Source organism: Mus caroli, chromosome 4, assembly GCF_900094665.2.
Source record: "Mus caroli chromosome 4, CAROLI_EIJ_v1.1, whole genome shotgun sequence".
In the NCBI taxonomy this organism is placed as follows: domain Eukaryota; kingdom Metazoa; phylum Chordata; class Mammalia; order Rodentia; family Muridae; genus Mus; species Mus caroli.
In genome coordinates, this window is record NC_034573.1 from 69061938 (window position 1) to 69078320 (window position 16383).

General features: G+C 38.0%; 1 protein-coding gene across 43 annotated transcripts in view; it reads right to left on the reverse strand.

The window, feature by feature from the left end:
• Ptprd (protein tyrosine phosphatase receptor type D) overlaps positions 1-16383 on the reverse strand; it is a 2211569-nt gene that overhangs the window by 57707 nt on the left and 2137479 nt on the right. For all 43 annotated transcript variants that reach the window (XM_029475790.1, XM_029475789.1, XM_029475786.1 and 40 more), the window contains one exon: positions 14283-14406. In XM_029475790.1, the coding sequence (XP_029331650.1) occupies positions 14283-14406 (124 nt within the window). The remainder of the gene's footprint in view (positions 1-14282; positions 14407-16383) is intronic.

Consider the following 16383-nt stretch of genomic DNA (forward strand, 5'->3'; position numbering starts at 1 on the left):
TAAGGTAAAACTTGTAAGAGAAGACAGTCTGGCTCTGGTTTAACAGCAAGTTTCTACTTTATTCCATAGCCTCCATATTTAAATCAATATATTTTAGTTTGGATTTTTTAAGCCAGGTTAAGAATACGTTCTGCCATGATATCATGTTAAAATATGTAACATTCATGGTATTGTGTCCTCATAATATGATCAAATCACCAAATAAAATAAAACAAAACAGATGCCCATAGAATTCATTGTTTCTTATAGGTTCTCTGCCCACTTATATTAGTAATAAGTAGTTTGCAAAGATCAAAAAATAATCTAGTTACAGTCTTTACTTCTCAGTGCCCAAGCCTCAATTGTCAGACAAATACTAAATATAAAAATGCCTAAGTCTGAAGATACAATAAAAAGTAGAATATTTTAACAACAAAGAATCCATTGCAAGTTCACCTCCTAATACATCATATAAATTCATTCAGTAATCTTGAGAATGCTGTTAACTAATTCCTGTCTTAAGCCACTTAAGTTGGTGAAGGAAGTCAAATTCAAATATAAGCTATTTCTCTACTATTCCCTGGGTCTGGACCTCTAGAAAGAAATATCTCACATTTAATACTCACAGGGATATAAGCACATGAGCCACCTCTCTGTAAAACCTGAGTGTAGACCGACTAGATCATCTTTACTTTTGTCTGTTATAGTATGTCACAACAGGAAGAACAGTAAGGTGAAAAAATAATTTCAAATACTGTGATTTCTGCAAACTCAATAGTGACTTTCCATTTGATTTCAAGTAAAATCTAAGCGCTTATCTACAAAGCTCTACACTGTTCTAATTTCATGTCATTCCACTCAACTCTTAATCTCTAGGCACTGGCCTGATTCCATTGGTAGAAAATGTTCTCTTCCACATATCTCCTGGAACATACTCCATCTTTTCCCCATAAATATCCTCCATCCATACTTGTCTCAGTTACCAGAATTCAGGACACATAGGTTGCTCCTTTATACTACTATCCATTACAGGTTGTGATACACTAAGTTTTTGCTGAACTGGCTTATTACAGATTTGACCACAATTCCATATTTCTTTTAATGTCCTTTGGCAATATTCCTGATTAAAAATAATGCATAATTTGACAACATCCAATATCTATTAAAGAGGAAAGATGTTCTTTTCTATGACTTTCTGACTTAATGTCTAACTTTCTGTTATGGTAATACCTTAAGAGAGATAAGAGGCAATTTGTTTTTCCTCCAAGGGCAGTGACCGAAGTGACCAAGAAAATCAATACTACTCAATAGAAAAGGAATTCATGCTATAGAAGCAAAGGGGAAAAATGGGAATTGAGGATAAGAGTTACCTGAGAGCATCTGAAGGGCTTAATTTACTGTGTTCAGACACAGCTTCAATTCTGAAGGATGTTAACTACAGATAGAGGAATTGTGTCGCTGCTACAATGATACATTTTCAAATAATTAGAATCAAAAGAGTACTAGGTTTCCTAGAGAGATAATGAGTTGCCTGTCCCTGGAGAGAAAGAAATGCTTCACAGGGCATCAGTATTCTACGTAAGGAAATACTAGAACATATGCATGGTCCCTTCTGGCCCTGGGAAATATGTGCCCTGGAGTTAATTTTTTTTTCTTTATATTGGAACATGTGCTCCCAAGCTAAAAATGCTATATTTCCCTGATTGCCAGTTTCAATCACTTTGACTGCTTTTCTGATTCCAGTTGTATAACTGATCCTCCAGAGAGGAATAATGAAACTCAGATGGAAGTCACTGCACCCTGGGATGAACACATGGATATAGGATACCACTGCCATTAGGTAGAAAGTCTTTTCAGCAGAAACTGAAACACGCAGTTGGTTGGAGCGTTATTCATCTATTTCAGCTACTCAAGAAACAGTTTGAGTTCTGGCAGCTAATGACTGATAAAGATCCCGATCCTCCTGAACACCAAATTCCTGTGGATACAAGGGATAGCCTAAATACAACCTTCTGATCGCAGCCACATGGAAGGGCACAATTTTACTAAGCCATTATGAAATGAATTATCTTTTTTTTTTTTTTTTTGAGACAGGGTTTCTCTATGCATTCCTGGCTGTCCTGGAACTCACTCTGTAGACCAGGCTGGCCTTGAACTCAGAAATCCACCTGCCTCTGCCTCCCAAGTGCTGGGATTAAAGGAGTGTGCCACCACTGCCCCACATGAATTATCTTTTAAAAATTAGTAGTAAAATTTAGAGGAGGTGAACCGTTATTAAATAATGACTGTACTTCCAAGAGATAAAAATAAACCATTTCTGTCAGAAGATTACCAACTGGTTGAGTTCAACACCGAATGCATTACAAATGTAGCTCCTGACATTTTGAAAGAGAAAGAAGCAAAAATAAAATAATGCAGTATCGAGGAATGCTGATTATCAAGCTACTGTATTCACCCTGGCAATAAAGCTGATATTCTTCTACCACATTGGCACTGTCAGTGGAAGGAGATGATTTCCAAAAGAATGCCTGTGTCAACAGGACCCTTTTAAACACTCTGGCAGAGTGCAATGTCAGGCAAGATCTCTCAGCTCTACAGTGTGGTGATCTAAGGGATACTATTCCCTGGAGATCTGGTATCTACTATGTCCTGTATCCAATATCCTTTCATGAGCTGTGCACAGGATGAGAAAAGACTGCAAGAAGGGGGAATTCCTTGTCCTTCTAAAAGTATTAAATGAGGATGAAAGCTACATTTCACATCAGTCAGTTTCAAGTACTGAGACTCCAGTTTTTCGGTATGATATATGTAGGAATGTTTCCCAACCAATTTTGGGAAAATATATGCTCTAATGGCTGTCAGAATTTTGGATGCCATGAAACATCTTAGAGACTATTGATCAGGATGTGTCTGCTGGGAGGCTAGATCTGTGGAACTCATTCCTATTGGGTGTTGACCTTCTCCAAGGAATGCCTATTAGTTCATTTAATTTGTAATGCCTTCCTTAAAAAACAAAACAAAACAAAAGCCTGCAGCCGTCTCAACAAACCTGGTCCCCCAAGACTTCTCAGATACCAACTCACCAACCAGGTAGTATGAGGACCCTGACACATATACAGTGGAGGACTGCCTGGTCTGGCCTCAGTGAGAGAAGAAGCACCCACCTAATGATCAACAGACTTGAGACCCCCAGGAAGGAGAAAGGCCTGGCATGGGATTCAGAGGGAAGTACAACTGGACTGTAAAAATATAAATATAATAAATAATAATAATAATAAAAACACTCATCAGAGTGCACTAGAACTCCAACTATGTGAGAACAAACTTTGTTCTGGCAACTCTAGGGATCAAAATCTAACTTAAAATGCAGAAATGAAAGAAGAGAGAATTAGGACAAATTAGAAGATTGCTTCATTGTTTATTTACATGGACCCAGGAAGACCTTTCAGCAGTTTAAAATTAGTTTGTCTTTGGGTGGTTGCATGTTTACTTTCTGTTTGTCTATGGTATAGAAAGGATCTGTTAACATGCCCTGACCCTGTGCTAGTCTCCAACAAAATTCGAGCGATAGGACAGAATTTTGAAAATTGGCCTTGCAATCAATTTTTATTTATTTATTATTTTATTTCCCTAAAAGGAGGCCTTACTTTGTACCCTGATATCACAAAGACGCATCTTCTTCCTCTGGGACTGAAGGTGTGTGCCACCACCACATCTGGCTAACAATTGGTTATTTCTAATATAGTTTGTTCATGACGAGCTTAGCTCAGCAACATTCTTTTTTCTCCTGATTGCTTTAGTGCATTTTATAAAATAAGTAGAATTTTATGTTTTCTTCTATATTGATCTATGTATGTTCTTTAATTAGCAATAGTCAATTGTGTAAACAGTTACAGTACCAAATGACTATTTCACTTTGGTCAGATGCATGGAAAACCTCAGCCTAGATCTCAGCTATACACTATGTCCCCATAGTCCAAGCTCATCAATGACTAGATTCCTTCTAGTGGCACGTTGGTTGCTTGCTTATTCATGCCCAGGATTAATCCTCTATGCTCTGAGTTCAATATACCTAGAGATGTAAACCCAAGCCTTAAAATAAGGAGGTAGGGCTGAAGAGAGCTCAGTGGTTAAGAGCTATTCTTCCCGAGGACCTGGTTTAATTCCCAGGACCACATGGCAACTCAAAACTACTTATAAGTCCTGTTGTAGGGAATCTGACACCTTCTCTATCATACCTTCTGAGGGCATCAGGCACAGATGTATAGGAAAATACCCAAATACATAAAATGTATTAATAAAATAAATAAAATAGGGAAGAAAATGTTTGACAGAGCTATACTATTGTGTTCTTTAGGTACAACAGCCGAGAAAGTACCTGCTCAAGCAGAAGGAGACAATTTTTAGCTTCTCATTTTATTTGTTCATACTTTCTAGTTACAGGTCAAGGTAGAAATACCAAAGTTCAGCATGGACTCTGGATGCTCACCACTTTTTTTTTTTTTTTTTTTTTTAATTGAGACAAGGTCTCACTATATAGCAAAGGCTACTCTCGAACTTGCTATATAGACCAGATTAGCTACAATGCATGGAGGTCTGCTTGCTGTTGTCTCCCTAATGCTAGCATTAGAGGCATGTGCTTAACTACACCCAGCTTCTGTTTTATTGAAGATCTGCAAAGCTTTGGAGAGTTAGCTGTGAGACCAAGTCTAATGACGGTAGGGTAGCCCCTAAGAGTAAAAGGACAGTGCTTCATGACATTGTTTTTGCATATGCTTGAATATTAACAGAAGAAGAAAGAAGCGATGTGGTTTGACAGAATATTGAGCCAAGCAATTAATGACTTAGAAATGATGTATAACCTTGAACATATATTGCAATGTCAAGGATTATCTCACCTGAGCTATTTTGTTATGGCTGGGTTAAAATAAAATCTTTCTTCCCTACTAACTTGAGCAGGAGTAATTATGCTACAGGCCCAGACGACAACAAAACCCATTCAGTTCCCAGTGGGTTATAATTTTTTTTTTGATCAGAAGATAATTTAACTTGAAAAGGTTTGCCCATGTTTAAAGAGTGCTTGTAATTACGAATGGTCAGTAATTAGCCTTTCACGAGCTGAAGTTGTATGAAAAAGCAGTACATGAATTATTTTGTCAATACAGAACTAAGCCACCATGAGAGGAGTGTTCACACTTTTGTACCACATCATTAAGGCAAAGTCCTATGTGTACTTTAGAATCTTGGGACAGTACTAAGCACTTACTCAGTACTGAGGGAACTCCATCAGGAACTGTTCAGCCAATCATTCACCCTATCTAGACCTGTGTGGGACAGCTTATCGGTTAAACCTAGGTGCACTGGGCAAATTGATTTCCAGATTCTTCTGAACTCTACCATAGGATATCTCTATGGTATTCTTAGCTTTCTTGGATTCATCCATTTCTACAAAGTTACTTTAAAGATACACAGAATCGCTTAGTCCCTTAGATTAGTAGTGATACACTCTAATGCACTTGCAAGCCGACTCCCACTGCTTCCAGCATGCTGAGACATACTGAATGGGGCTGACACTGATGAAGAATTCCACTAGAAGCTGCTAAGTCTCAAAACCAAAACACTGTAAAGAAAAACTACGGTGGTGGGGTGTGTGCTGGTGGGAGGGAGGCAGTTCTCCTCCAGCAGATTGGATAAGAGTGAACAGCAAGAGACATGGAGGGGAGATGGTATCCCTCTTGACTAAGGCACACAAACTGTTCCTGGCAGAGGTGGAGGGGGAGCAAGACAGCTAGAAGAGCTTTCGATATTCCACCACCTAGAGAAGCCTCAAAACCTGGAACACTCAGCTCTTTACATTCCACAATTCTTTAATAAGTAAAGCTTATGTGAAAACAAATTACACTTTAGCAAACTAGTTCATTCCATTTTATACCTTTTATAAGAGAGAGAGAGAGAGAGAGAGAGAGAGAGAGAGAGAGAGAGAGAGAGAGAGAGAGAGAATATGTCATCTTCTCTCCAATACATACAAAGCCAAAATCCCCAAACACTGAATTAGTGGTTAAGTCCTAGACTAAAATGTCTACCAGACAGAATATATAAAAAGTTTACTTTGCTGACAGCATTTAAACCAGAAATATAAAAGCAAACAGTAAGTTACAATACTTTGTTTTAGTTTCCGCACATGCAGTAGTCTCTCCTTTCTCTTGTGCCATGGCAACCACTACTTGCTACATCAGAACTGCTAACGTGAAGGATTTTCCTTGCAATACACCAGAGATCAAATATTTCCTTCCAAAGTGGCAGGATCTCTGGATTTCCTGATGTCGCTGCAATCTGATTTCTCATTAGTTTTGCAAAGTTCACAATTTGTTTTCAGAAGCATTCTTTGCTGGGTGGCCACTGTGTTAACCTTAGAGTTGATGGGAGAATGAATCCCATGCACAGAGCCTGGAAAGCAGGGTCTCTTCCTCACTGTGCTCTTTGCTCTGTTGTCTGACCTTCTACGCTTTGTACGAGAGCTTTGCAAATGGCCCCAGAAAAGGAACTAGCCAGTCTGTCTGACTTTAAGTACACAGCAGCAAGAGTAACCACAGGCCGAGGGGAAACTCAGTCTCTTGGCTAGAAGAAACTTATTTATTGTTAGTGAGCACTTTTCCCAGGAGGGGAAAAGCAGCTCTTAGGTCACATAGCTTTGCAGCTATGACTTATATTCATAAGGGAGCAATTATTAAAAAGTTTCATCTAGTAATGAGATAATCAGAACCTAGCATGGGTAGCCTGTAGGAGCCACATGTTATAAAAAAAATCACTCAGATCATCAGTTTCCATCGATAATATATGAACATTATTGTTATAACACCATCAAGCCAACACTGTTTATGAGTCCAGTGAAAGAAATGCATGTGCAATTTCTAAAATGCCACATGGATATTATAATCAATGGCAATAAGTAAACAAAATAAACCTATCTCATTTTATCTATTGATAAAAAGTAATTCCGACTCTGGATTCTCCTTTCAAACTTTGTACTAAAAATAATTGATAGAGAAATAAAATTATTTTTAGTGACAGCAGAAATATGTGTACCATGCCTAAATTCTAATATCAGAAACATCATAGGAGACACACCTGCCTATCTCCTCAGAATAATGAGGTGTGGATTTATTAACATAGTGTGGCTCAGTGTACAGTAAAATAACAAACATCACATGATGAAATAAGATACTGCGGACAGAGAGCAAACTCATTTCCAGGGCTTTCTGACTCAATATTGGCTTACTCAGTAAAGAGCTATACAAAGCAAGCCAATATCACTAGCAACCATCACTTAAAAAATATATCTTCTCTTCTCTGTGTTGCCAGCTAAAATACAAAGTGGGTAACAGCACATTTCTACACCAGTCGCTCAGCCCATGCAGGGAAAATGTCATCCAAACAGCTGTAATTAGATGGATTTTAATAAGTCAGAAGTTGGGAAATTGCTGTAGGTTTCTAAGGCTGAAAATCCCATCTTGCTTGCTCCTTGGGACAAATTAAGCTATGTTTCTTTACTGCTGCTCAAAAAAAAAAAAATAGACTTATGTATTTAAAAAAATAAATAAAAGAAAGAATTGCACTGTGTCACTTTTGTACATAATTAACATGAACACCGAAAGCCTGGAAGTGCTACAGGAACCGTGCTGTCTGCCTCCATCAGTGATTGATGCTGTGGGCACTGTAAGACAAATGAGCTCAACCCAACAAATAATTGGATGGAACTCATGAAAATGGGTTTCTAGAAAAATGAAGTACATAGTCTAATAAAATTTGTTCTGTTTTAATTTAATTCACTTATTATCTGCACATGAGCACCCTATGAAATCAGGGACTTCAGATACCCTGGATCTAGAGTTGCCCATCCACATGGATACTGGGAACCAAACTCAGTCTTCTGCAAGAGCAGTGTAGACTCTTATTCAGGGAACCATCTTTCCATCAGCTTCTATTGTCTTTTAAATAGAATTTAAGTGTTAAGTAAACCCTACAGAAGGGGCTCACAGATTATTCCCTGGGGCTAGGGAGAGGCAGGGAAAGGTGATAAAGAACATATGCCAGCCTTCTGTCTGTCATGCCTCCTAACTAACCTTCATTCATTTGAGCCTCCAGCAAAAGGAAGAACTGCTCTCTGCCAGGGACCCACAGCTGCTGCCACACACGCCTAGGAAGCAGTTAGGATTTCTAGGTTTCTCCTTCCTCTCTCTCTCTCTTCCTCGAGCTGCTCATTTTAGCTACTTCTTGCTCATTTCCATTCCTTATGGCTAGACAAAACCATTTTTGGTTTTGTTTTCTTGTTTTTGTTTTTGGTGGTGGGGAGCTGCAGAGAAACAGTCTATGGATTGGTGGGGAGGACGATGGGAAGGAACTGGGTGGCCACTGAGAGGCAAAGAATGAAATAAAGGTATAGTATATGAAAAAATAAAAATATATGGAATAAAAATAGTGACATGATCTTACTTATTGAAGAGGCATCAATTTTCTATAGAAGGCCTGATAAAACACCCTGTTTCACAATAGGGGCATGATATAAAGTTGGCAAACCCTCAAATGTGTGTGGACAGTAGTGTTGAGTGACTTGGTACAGGAGCAACTACAGAAGTGAGGCCTCACTAGGACTGAAGCAATGTATCTATCTCATAAGGGCGAGGGGGAAAAAAAAAATCACTGTTACTGAAAACCTCCTTGTTATTTCTGGTTTCCATCAACTGCTCTTAGTTAGATTTATCTCAGGAGTGCTGACTTTGTGAGCTGCTCATTCATTTTAAAGCTGTTAAGTTCCCATCTCACAAATAATCACATTGTTGTCACATCATCTGTCATCCGCATTATTTATACTAGGATTTTTAACTGCTCTTATTATGCAAATCTAACACCAGATGATATATTCTGTACCTCCATTTAAAGAAAACATTTTTCCCCTTGTTGAAATCTGTAATTTTATTACAGGTCTGGTTTTCATTTATCACGAGCTAATATTTTCTTTTTCTTTATAAACTACTCTAAATACATGCAGCTTTCTCATTTGGATATTGTTAACTTTTCCATAGATCATATAAAAAAAACTTAGTGAAAAAGAACGTGCGTACAACAGTATAAAACGCATAGCAGTAATGATGGTAGAGTCTAGTATTTATTGGGTATTTTATTGGTGCCGGGCCCTGTTAGGATCTTATATTGATTCAGTTATTCTTTCTATGGATTTGAGGAAGAAGGTATGCATAACATGGTCAAGGAAACCAAGGTACTCCTCCAGTTACCTTTTAAGGAACAAGAAGAGTCTAGGAAGTTCTGAGATTCATTTATGGGCTAGTTAAAGATGGTACTCATGAAAGGGAGTGAATATAAATATTTGCTTTAAAACTTTAAATATATGCTCCATCCATAAGAAAATTAAAATAAATCACTATGATCTGAATTGGTAACCCCCACAAAGGAACTCCCCCAAATGAGTGTGGAAATAGAGTGTGTGGGGGGGTATTCTTTGTTTCAGGTAGACTCATTGTGTGCATCACATTAGCAAGAGTTCCTGTTTTTTCCAAACACTCCCTGTTGACTGTGCTAAGTGGCATGAATAAGTCTTGTAGCTTTATAAATTGGGACTTATGTTCCAACCTCATCTCATGCCTTTATTCAGAGTTCTTCCCAATCTATCTTAAAAGGAATTATTAAGCAAATTACTAAACCCATATCCATGTGCTGTTTGTTGTTTGGAAAAATTCCTTTTGCATGGAGTTTCAAAAATAAAACTGAACTTTAGCTCTCACAGTTCTTCTTAAATATTTCAAATTTCCTTGACAGTCATTTCAGCCAAAGCCAAACTGATTATAAATAAGACCCTGTGCTAACATTTACAAACACCACAACCACAAAAGTAGCGTGACCCCACATGGGATGTTGGGGTAAGGGCAGCTTCAAGTTTGGCTGACATATTAGATTTTTGGCTTTTGGCTTTGTTACATCTTTTAGCAGTAAAAAAAAGTCTGTTCCTTGTATAAAGTGTACTTCTTGTGTATGCTATGCTGTTATGTCTATGAGTGTGATGTGTTTGCATATGTGTGAAAGTGCAGGCATGTCTGTGTCCCTCTGTAAATGTCCTTGTTGGAGAGGGCCTCTTGTTTGTGAGTACACTGCATATGCCAGCCTACCATGAATTCCTGCAGAATCTCCGGTCTCTGCCTCCTGTGTTGCCACAGGAACTTTGAGATTACAGACATGAGCTGGTAGGCCTGATTTTATATCAGTTCTAGGGATTAACACTCAAATCCTCATGCTTGTGTAGCAAGCACATTACTCACTGAGCCAGCGCCCAGACCAATATTTACATTATTAATATTTCTATTTACCATCTGTAAATTCAGATGATAATTGCCTTTTCAGGATAATCTGAACAGTGTAAAGATAATAATCAGTGGCCTAGTTCCTAACATATAATAAACATACAACTAATCAGGCCTACTCTAATTTCTTGTTTTTATTGTTGCACTGAAAAGTAGGATTTTAATATTGTCATATATTTAGGCTTAGATGCATCTTTTTAAAAAAGTCTTTGCCAATATGGCTCTTAAATGATAATTATAATAGTTCTATGAAAAGTTAACACTGATGCCAGTGAAGATGAATTATGTTTCAGAATAGAAATTTGTTTTACCTAAGACAGTAAAGATTAATTCTTGAAAATTATAAAACACTGTGATAAAAACTTGCCATATACTGATTTTGTTAAAAAAAATATTTTAAAAGATCCTGAAGCTATATATGCATCCAAGGAGAGATTGCTCAACAGAATCAGTTAGATACTGATGAACATGGCTGTACTTGTATAAGGTTGTGACAGATGCATTTGGTTCAGTTAGAATTTCTGATGCTAAGGCATAGTTTCAGGTTAGTTATAGCATAACCTAGAAAAATGAGCTTACAACATACAATGGTTAAATTAACTCTAAACCTAGTGCCAAATAATAAAATGAATTTGGGGGCAAAAGGCTAAGACCAGGTGTTTGGAGTCAAATTTTCTGCATAGGAAAGTGCTGTTGGTGATGGGAGGAGCTGGGCTCCACTGGGCACAGGGCTACCCCCTGTCTACATTGCCCTTTTCCCTAACTAGTGTATACTACTAAATATCAAGTAACATACTGGTAATAGCATTTTGCTAACTGTAAGTTAGAGTAAACACAGTAACTGCTGTGAAGAACACTCTAGATCTCAGCAGCCAGGAAAGTGAGAGGCTGTAACTGAGAAAACTGATCTCAGAGGAGTTAAGGTTACCTAGATAAGGAACAACGAATGTCTCAGAGTCAGGTTTCTTCTTCTCCATTGTGTGCTTTCAATATGTTAAAGAAAGTACAGCTTTGGAACTTTTTACACATTGTATAAGAGTTAACGGTGATTTTATATTGTGTGTATGTGCACATAAGTATGTGCTTCAATTTGATCTTATTTGAGAGTAACTTAAATCATTAAGCTAACTGCTGTTACATCTTTTGTTCAGGAACCACAATTTTCTCACTAGAACTGCTTATATGTAGGTTATCAGAGTGGCACATGCCTTGTCAAAAATTCACCTGTGTTTCTCCACCTAGTTTTGCCCAGATGTGCAACAATTGACAACCATTTGCATTTTGACTGTTTGGATTTGTTCTGGGTTTTCTCAGTACAAGTTAATATCACTGTTTCCAAGCAGCTCAGGAAGCACGCTGAAGCTACATAGAATTTCAGCTTTTATCCTTTTCATATTATCAATGGAAGGTGGATAAATAATTATAGTATTAAACAAGATAAAGACAGTGTAAGTCACTGTGTTGATTTCTATTTTTTCTCTAATGTCTGTCAGATATTCTGCAAAGTATTATGAAAAGAGCAGTTAACACCACAAGGAAATGGATTGCAAAGCTATCCTGAACAAAACCCCTACCCACCATGACTACAGTTAGGAGACAGAGGTAGGTCATATTAGCTTTTATAAACAGAGCTAATGTCAGTTCCCATTTTCATTGGAATCAGGGCTGTCCAAGCTGCATGCCAGTTAGTGGCTTCCTATGCAGTTCCTGTGCACAGCACTCTCCAGTCTAAGACTGACACAGATTAAATGACTGTCGTCTGGAGTACTTCCAGGTTAGGGGGACTTGGTCAATAATAAAATGCTGTTCATAGTCATAATCCAGATTTCAGCTCTCTAGCCCACAGATTTCAATTACATTCTTCTAACCTTTTGCATAACAGAACATTGAGAGATTTTTGGTTTCTAGGTCAGATCTAGATTTAGGGTATATCTGTGGGCATAGCGTTATAAAAAGGTAGGTTTTAGTCTGAGTCAAATACCTTTGTTTCTACACTGTAAAAATGGCCTAAGAATAAAATAGACAGCAGTTTCTGTCATAATAAATGCACATGAGTTCCACCCTACCCCACCCCATCTCAATAGCCTTTCTTGTGACAATGTGACTAATAAGTTAAGAAAAATTATGGCAATGTGGCAAAAACACATGGAAATGCTACTAAAGACAGAAAAGGCTGGCAAGAGGCTCTCTAGGGTGTCCTGTTTTATCCCTGTCTGTCTGTCTGTCTGTCTGTCTGTCTGTTTATCTATCTATCTATTACTTGGCTATTTAAAGAAAGACTTATTTCTGATTTAGTCTTGCTCCTAATTTACTATAGATTTTATAGATAAGAAAGTACTATTTGCTTTTTTTCCCATTTAAAACGGATTTGTAGAGCTAAAATGAGAAGCCTATGTTCAGCCATGCACAAACATCAGCTTGAATTTCTCAACAAGACTCAGCAAGAATTAGTTCAAAATGTGGCCTGATCCTGCCTCAGCTGGCACAGGTGATACTTAGTAGTTAATTAATGCTTTTAGGATGGCAGAAGGTTGACATTTAAACATTACTGTATTTGGTCACTAGTAAGAGACATTACCATACTTTCCAACATCAAAACTAATGCGATAGAATTTATGGTTCACCAATACCACATAAGGCCAATTTGAGCCAAACCTGGTTGCACTTGTAAGCTTAGTCAAAGAACAGAAAGATGTATTTTACTTCCAAGTCTACAAATTAATATATTGTTGTATTTTATGTTCACCGAGAGTACTTTAACAATTTCAATTTATATTTTATTTGTGTGTGTGCCTGTGCAGGCAAGTGCCATAGTGTTGATGTGGAGGTCAGAAGTCAACTTGCATCCTTCTACTGTGTGAATCCTGGGATTGGATTCAGGTCCTTAGTATAGGGCTTTGCCTGCTAAACCAATTGTCTGGTCCCAAGAGAGCTTTCAAGCTAAGAGCTATGAGATAAGGTGGTGACTACTATAGTTTTTTGTTTTTTTGTTTTTGTTCTTATTTTTTTTCAAAAAGAAAAAAAAAAAGGACAAAAACAAAAAAACAAAACAAGGATTTGAATCACTATAGATAGATGTGACTGTTTGCACTGCAAATTCCTGAAAGGATTAATCAGAAGCCAATGATTTCTAAAGCAACTGCAAGAGATTAAACAGAGAACTTTGGGTGCCACTGCTAACCAATGTTGTAGGTAACAGGCAGGTGGTAGCTGAGGTTGCCTGTTATGACGTGTGAAAGGATTAAGTAGCCTTTCAATCTAGTGTTCTTCTATAGACTAAAGGACTACTGAAATTCTGATTGTCAGGAATGAACTCCAAATGTTTTTAGTATGGTACATGCAGGGAATGAGATTACTGGGAGGAGGGAAGTGGACCCCACCCTCCTGGGGCTGCAGAGGAGCAACCTTCCTCAACCTTCTCCATCCATCATCCCCTCTGGAATGCACTCCTGACTGTGAGAGGAAGATTAAAAAGATTCCATGGCCTGCACATCCCAAGGTGCTTACTTTCTGTTAATCACCACAATATTGACTCCTAAGTTTAAGCTGTCTCGGTAAGCATACCCAGATTTATGTACAGACACCCCCTTTCCTTAATTTTAAAATACATAACTAGTGCACAGGCCCCTTTGTAAAATTGCCAGTTTGCTCATAACTATCAACAACCATAGGTAAGCTGGGCATTGCTCCCCACATAGAAACATCAGTAAATGATCAAGTCTCCATGGAGGGATGCGTCTGTGATTGTAGCAGAGACAACTTTTCTTGTGAGTGACTCATTTATGTAAGAAAGTAAAGGTGCCAATACACTGAGCCTGGGTTGTAGGCAAATGTTTTCATAGATGGCTGCCAGTCCAGTCAATACTACATTCTCATGCAAATACTTAAAGCAAGAAAACAACAATTTGAATAATGTATGCATTTTCTTACCTTCTATTGCTGATAAGAGAACCCGGGAGTGATCATATGCAATGACATTTGCATATCTGTTCTTTGGTTTGTTTACTTCCAAGTTTGAGTGTTCCCACGTGAACTGCTGGCCAGGGTCAATTGACTGTAAGAAAACAAAACAAACCAGTACACACAACATCAGTACTGAAAAATATAGTATCAAGGCATTTATCACAGGAATAGCCACGATTTAAAAAGAAATTCCAAAGCCACACTTCATAAAGATGATTTTATCTGTGAAGACGAACACTAACAGAACCTGCATAGTGCACACTGACCAATATTGTGAGAGTCATTAACTAGCACTAACATTGACACAAATGAAAAGCATCAACACAGAAGTTCTGTTAATATTGGAGCAGCGGGGAACTATCTTACTTTTCCATTTCTTTCTCTGCTGCTGGAGTTTACAAGTTATTTTAGGTCAATATTCCTTCCGGTGCTGTGAACAAACCTTCCGGTGCTGTGAACAGAATTTGTCTAGAGTACTCCTGCCTTGTCTTTCCTGACTGGACCCATGCACACACTTGCGGATGACTGGTCTTTTCCCGGCTTGCTGCACGCATTCCCTGCTTTTGACTCTCTACCTATGTGCTCCCATCTTAAAGAACACTTCTGATTTTACCTGTTTCCTTATAACACACCACAGCCAATGTCAGGGCAATTTGTACAATCCAAACAATGACAGTGAGGAATAGAAGCTAGTGAACACCATCGCAGTGACAAAATAATGTGTGACGTCACAGAAGGAAGGATTGAATTGTTTTTCTCTTGACTATTATATTGTTTCCATGTATCATTGTGTTTACCATGTTTAACTCCTTTTATCCCTTAGGATTTTTTTCTCATATTTTCTAATTTTCAACATATTTGTGTAATGTCTTAGTTCAAGCAAAAGCAATCTACACTAAATACTGTGTGGATATAAGGTGAGTTTTGTAGGTAGCTCAACTATGATTTCAAAATTACATTCAGGTTTAATTGCTTAATTAAAAAGTTTTTTAAAGGGCTGGAGAGATGGCTCAGTGGTTAAGAGCATTGACTGCTCTTCCAGAGGTCCTGAGTTCAAATCCCAGCAACCACATGGTGGCTCCCAACCATCTGTAATGAGATCTGATGCCCTCTTCTGATCTGTCTGAAGACAGCTACAGTGTACTTACATATAATAAATAAATAAATATTTAGAAAATAAAAAGATAAAATTATAAAAAGTTTTTTAAAAAATTAAACAGTGGAAGAACAAGCTACATCCAATAGGAAACTATATCCCATGAGAAGAAAACCTGGAGCTAACTGGAGAATTGTAATGGATACCAGGGCATTATGTTTTAGAACAAATATAACAATTAAGTTAAATTAAGAAAATTAATTCTTAACCGTTAGGAGATAGCTCACTCGTTCTCTCTCTCCTTCTCTCGAACTCTCTGTTTCTCTCTCCCTGCCCCCCCCTTCTCTTCCTTTCCAGTTTGGCAGATGACAAAATGGAAGGAAAGTGTGACTGCTGAAGGCCTTCACGGACAGGCAGTGTGCTAACTGTTGCTCAGTAACCTAGTTAAACCTGTGTGAGCAACTGAGACATTTACATTCAAACCTAGACGAGGGAACCAAAAGTGCACTGCTAACTACCAGTTGGTAGGTACTATGACACAAGGCTGCCTGACAGTCCAGAATACAAAAGAATGGCATCTTAGCCGGGACACATCTAAGCACGACCATCCTTCCCTCCCAACTTATCATCCTGTGTCACTCTGGGACAATTACATAAGAAATCAAATTTTAAAAACGAGGCTGGCTTCACATGGATGATAGGACAGATGGGACGCAGCTTACATTTATACTTGCTTTACACGGATCAAACAAACATTGATTAAATAATGCTGACTTGCCTTTGTGCAGCGTAGCACTCATCCATCTGTATCTATCTGTCTGACTGAACATTTAACAACACACGGCACAGGTCATTATTTTTGGAGCTTGTCAGAATGCTGAGAGCAGTAAACTCAGGAAAGAATAAATACCTAGTGTTGGCAGATATTCTAACATCTTTTATACTTAAAGGAAGAAAAAGGAAGGAAGGAAG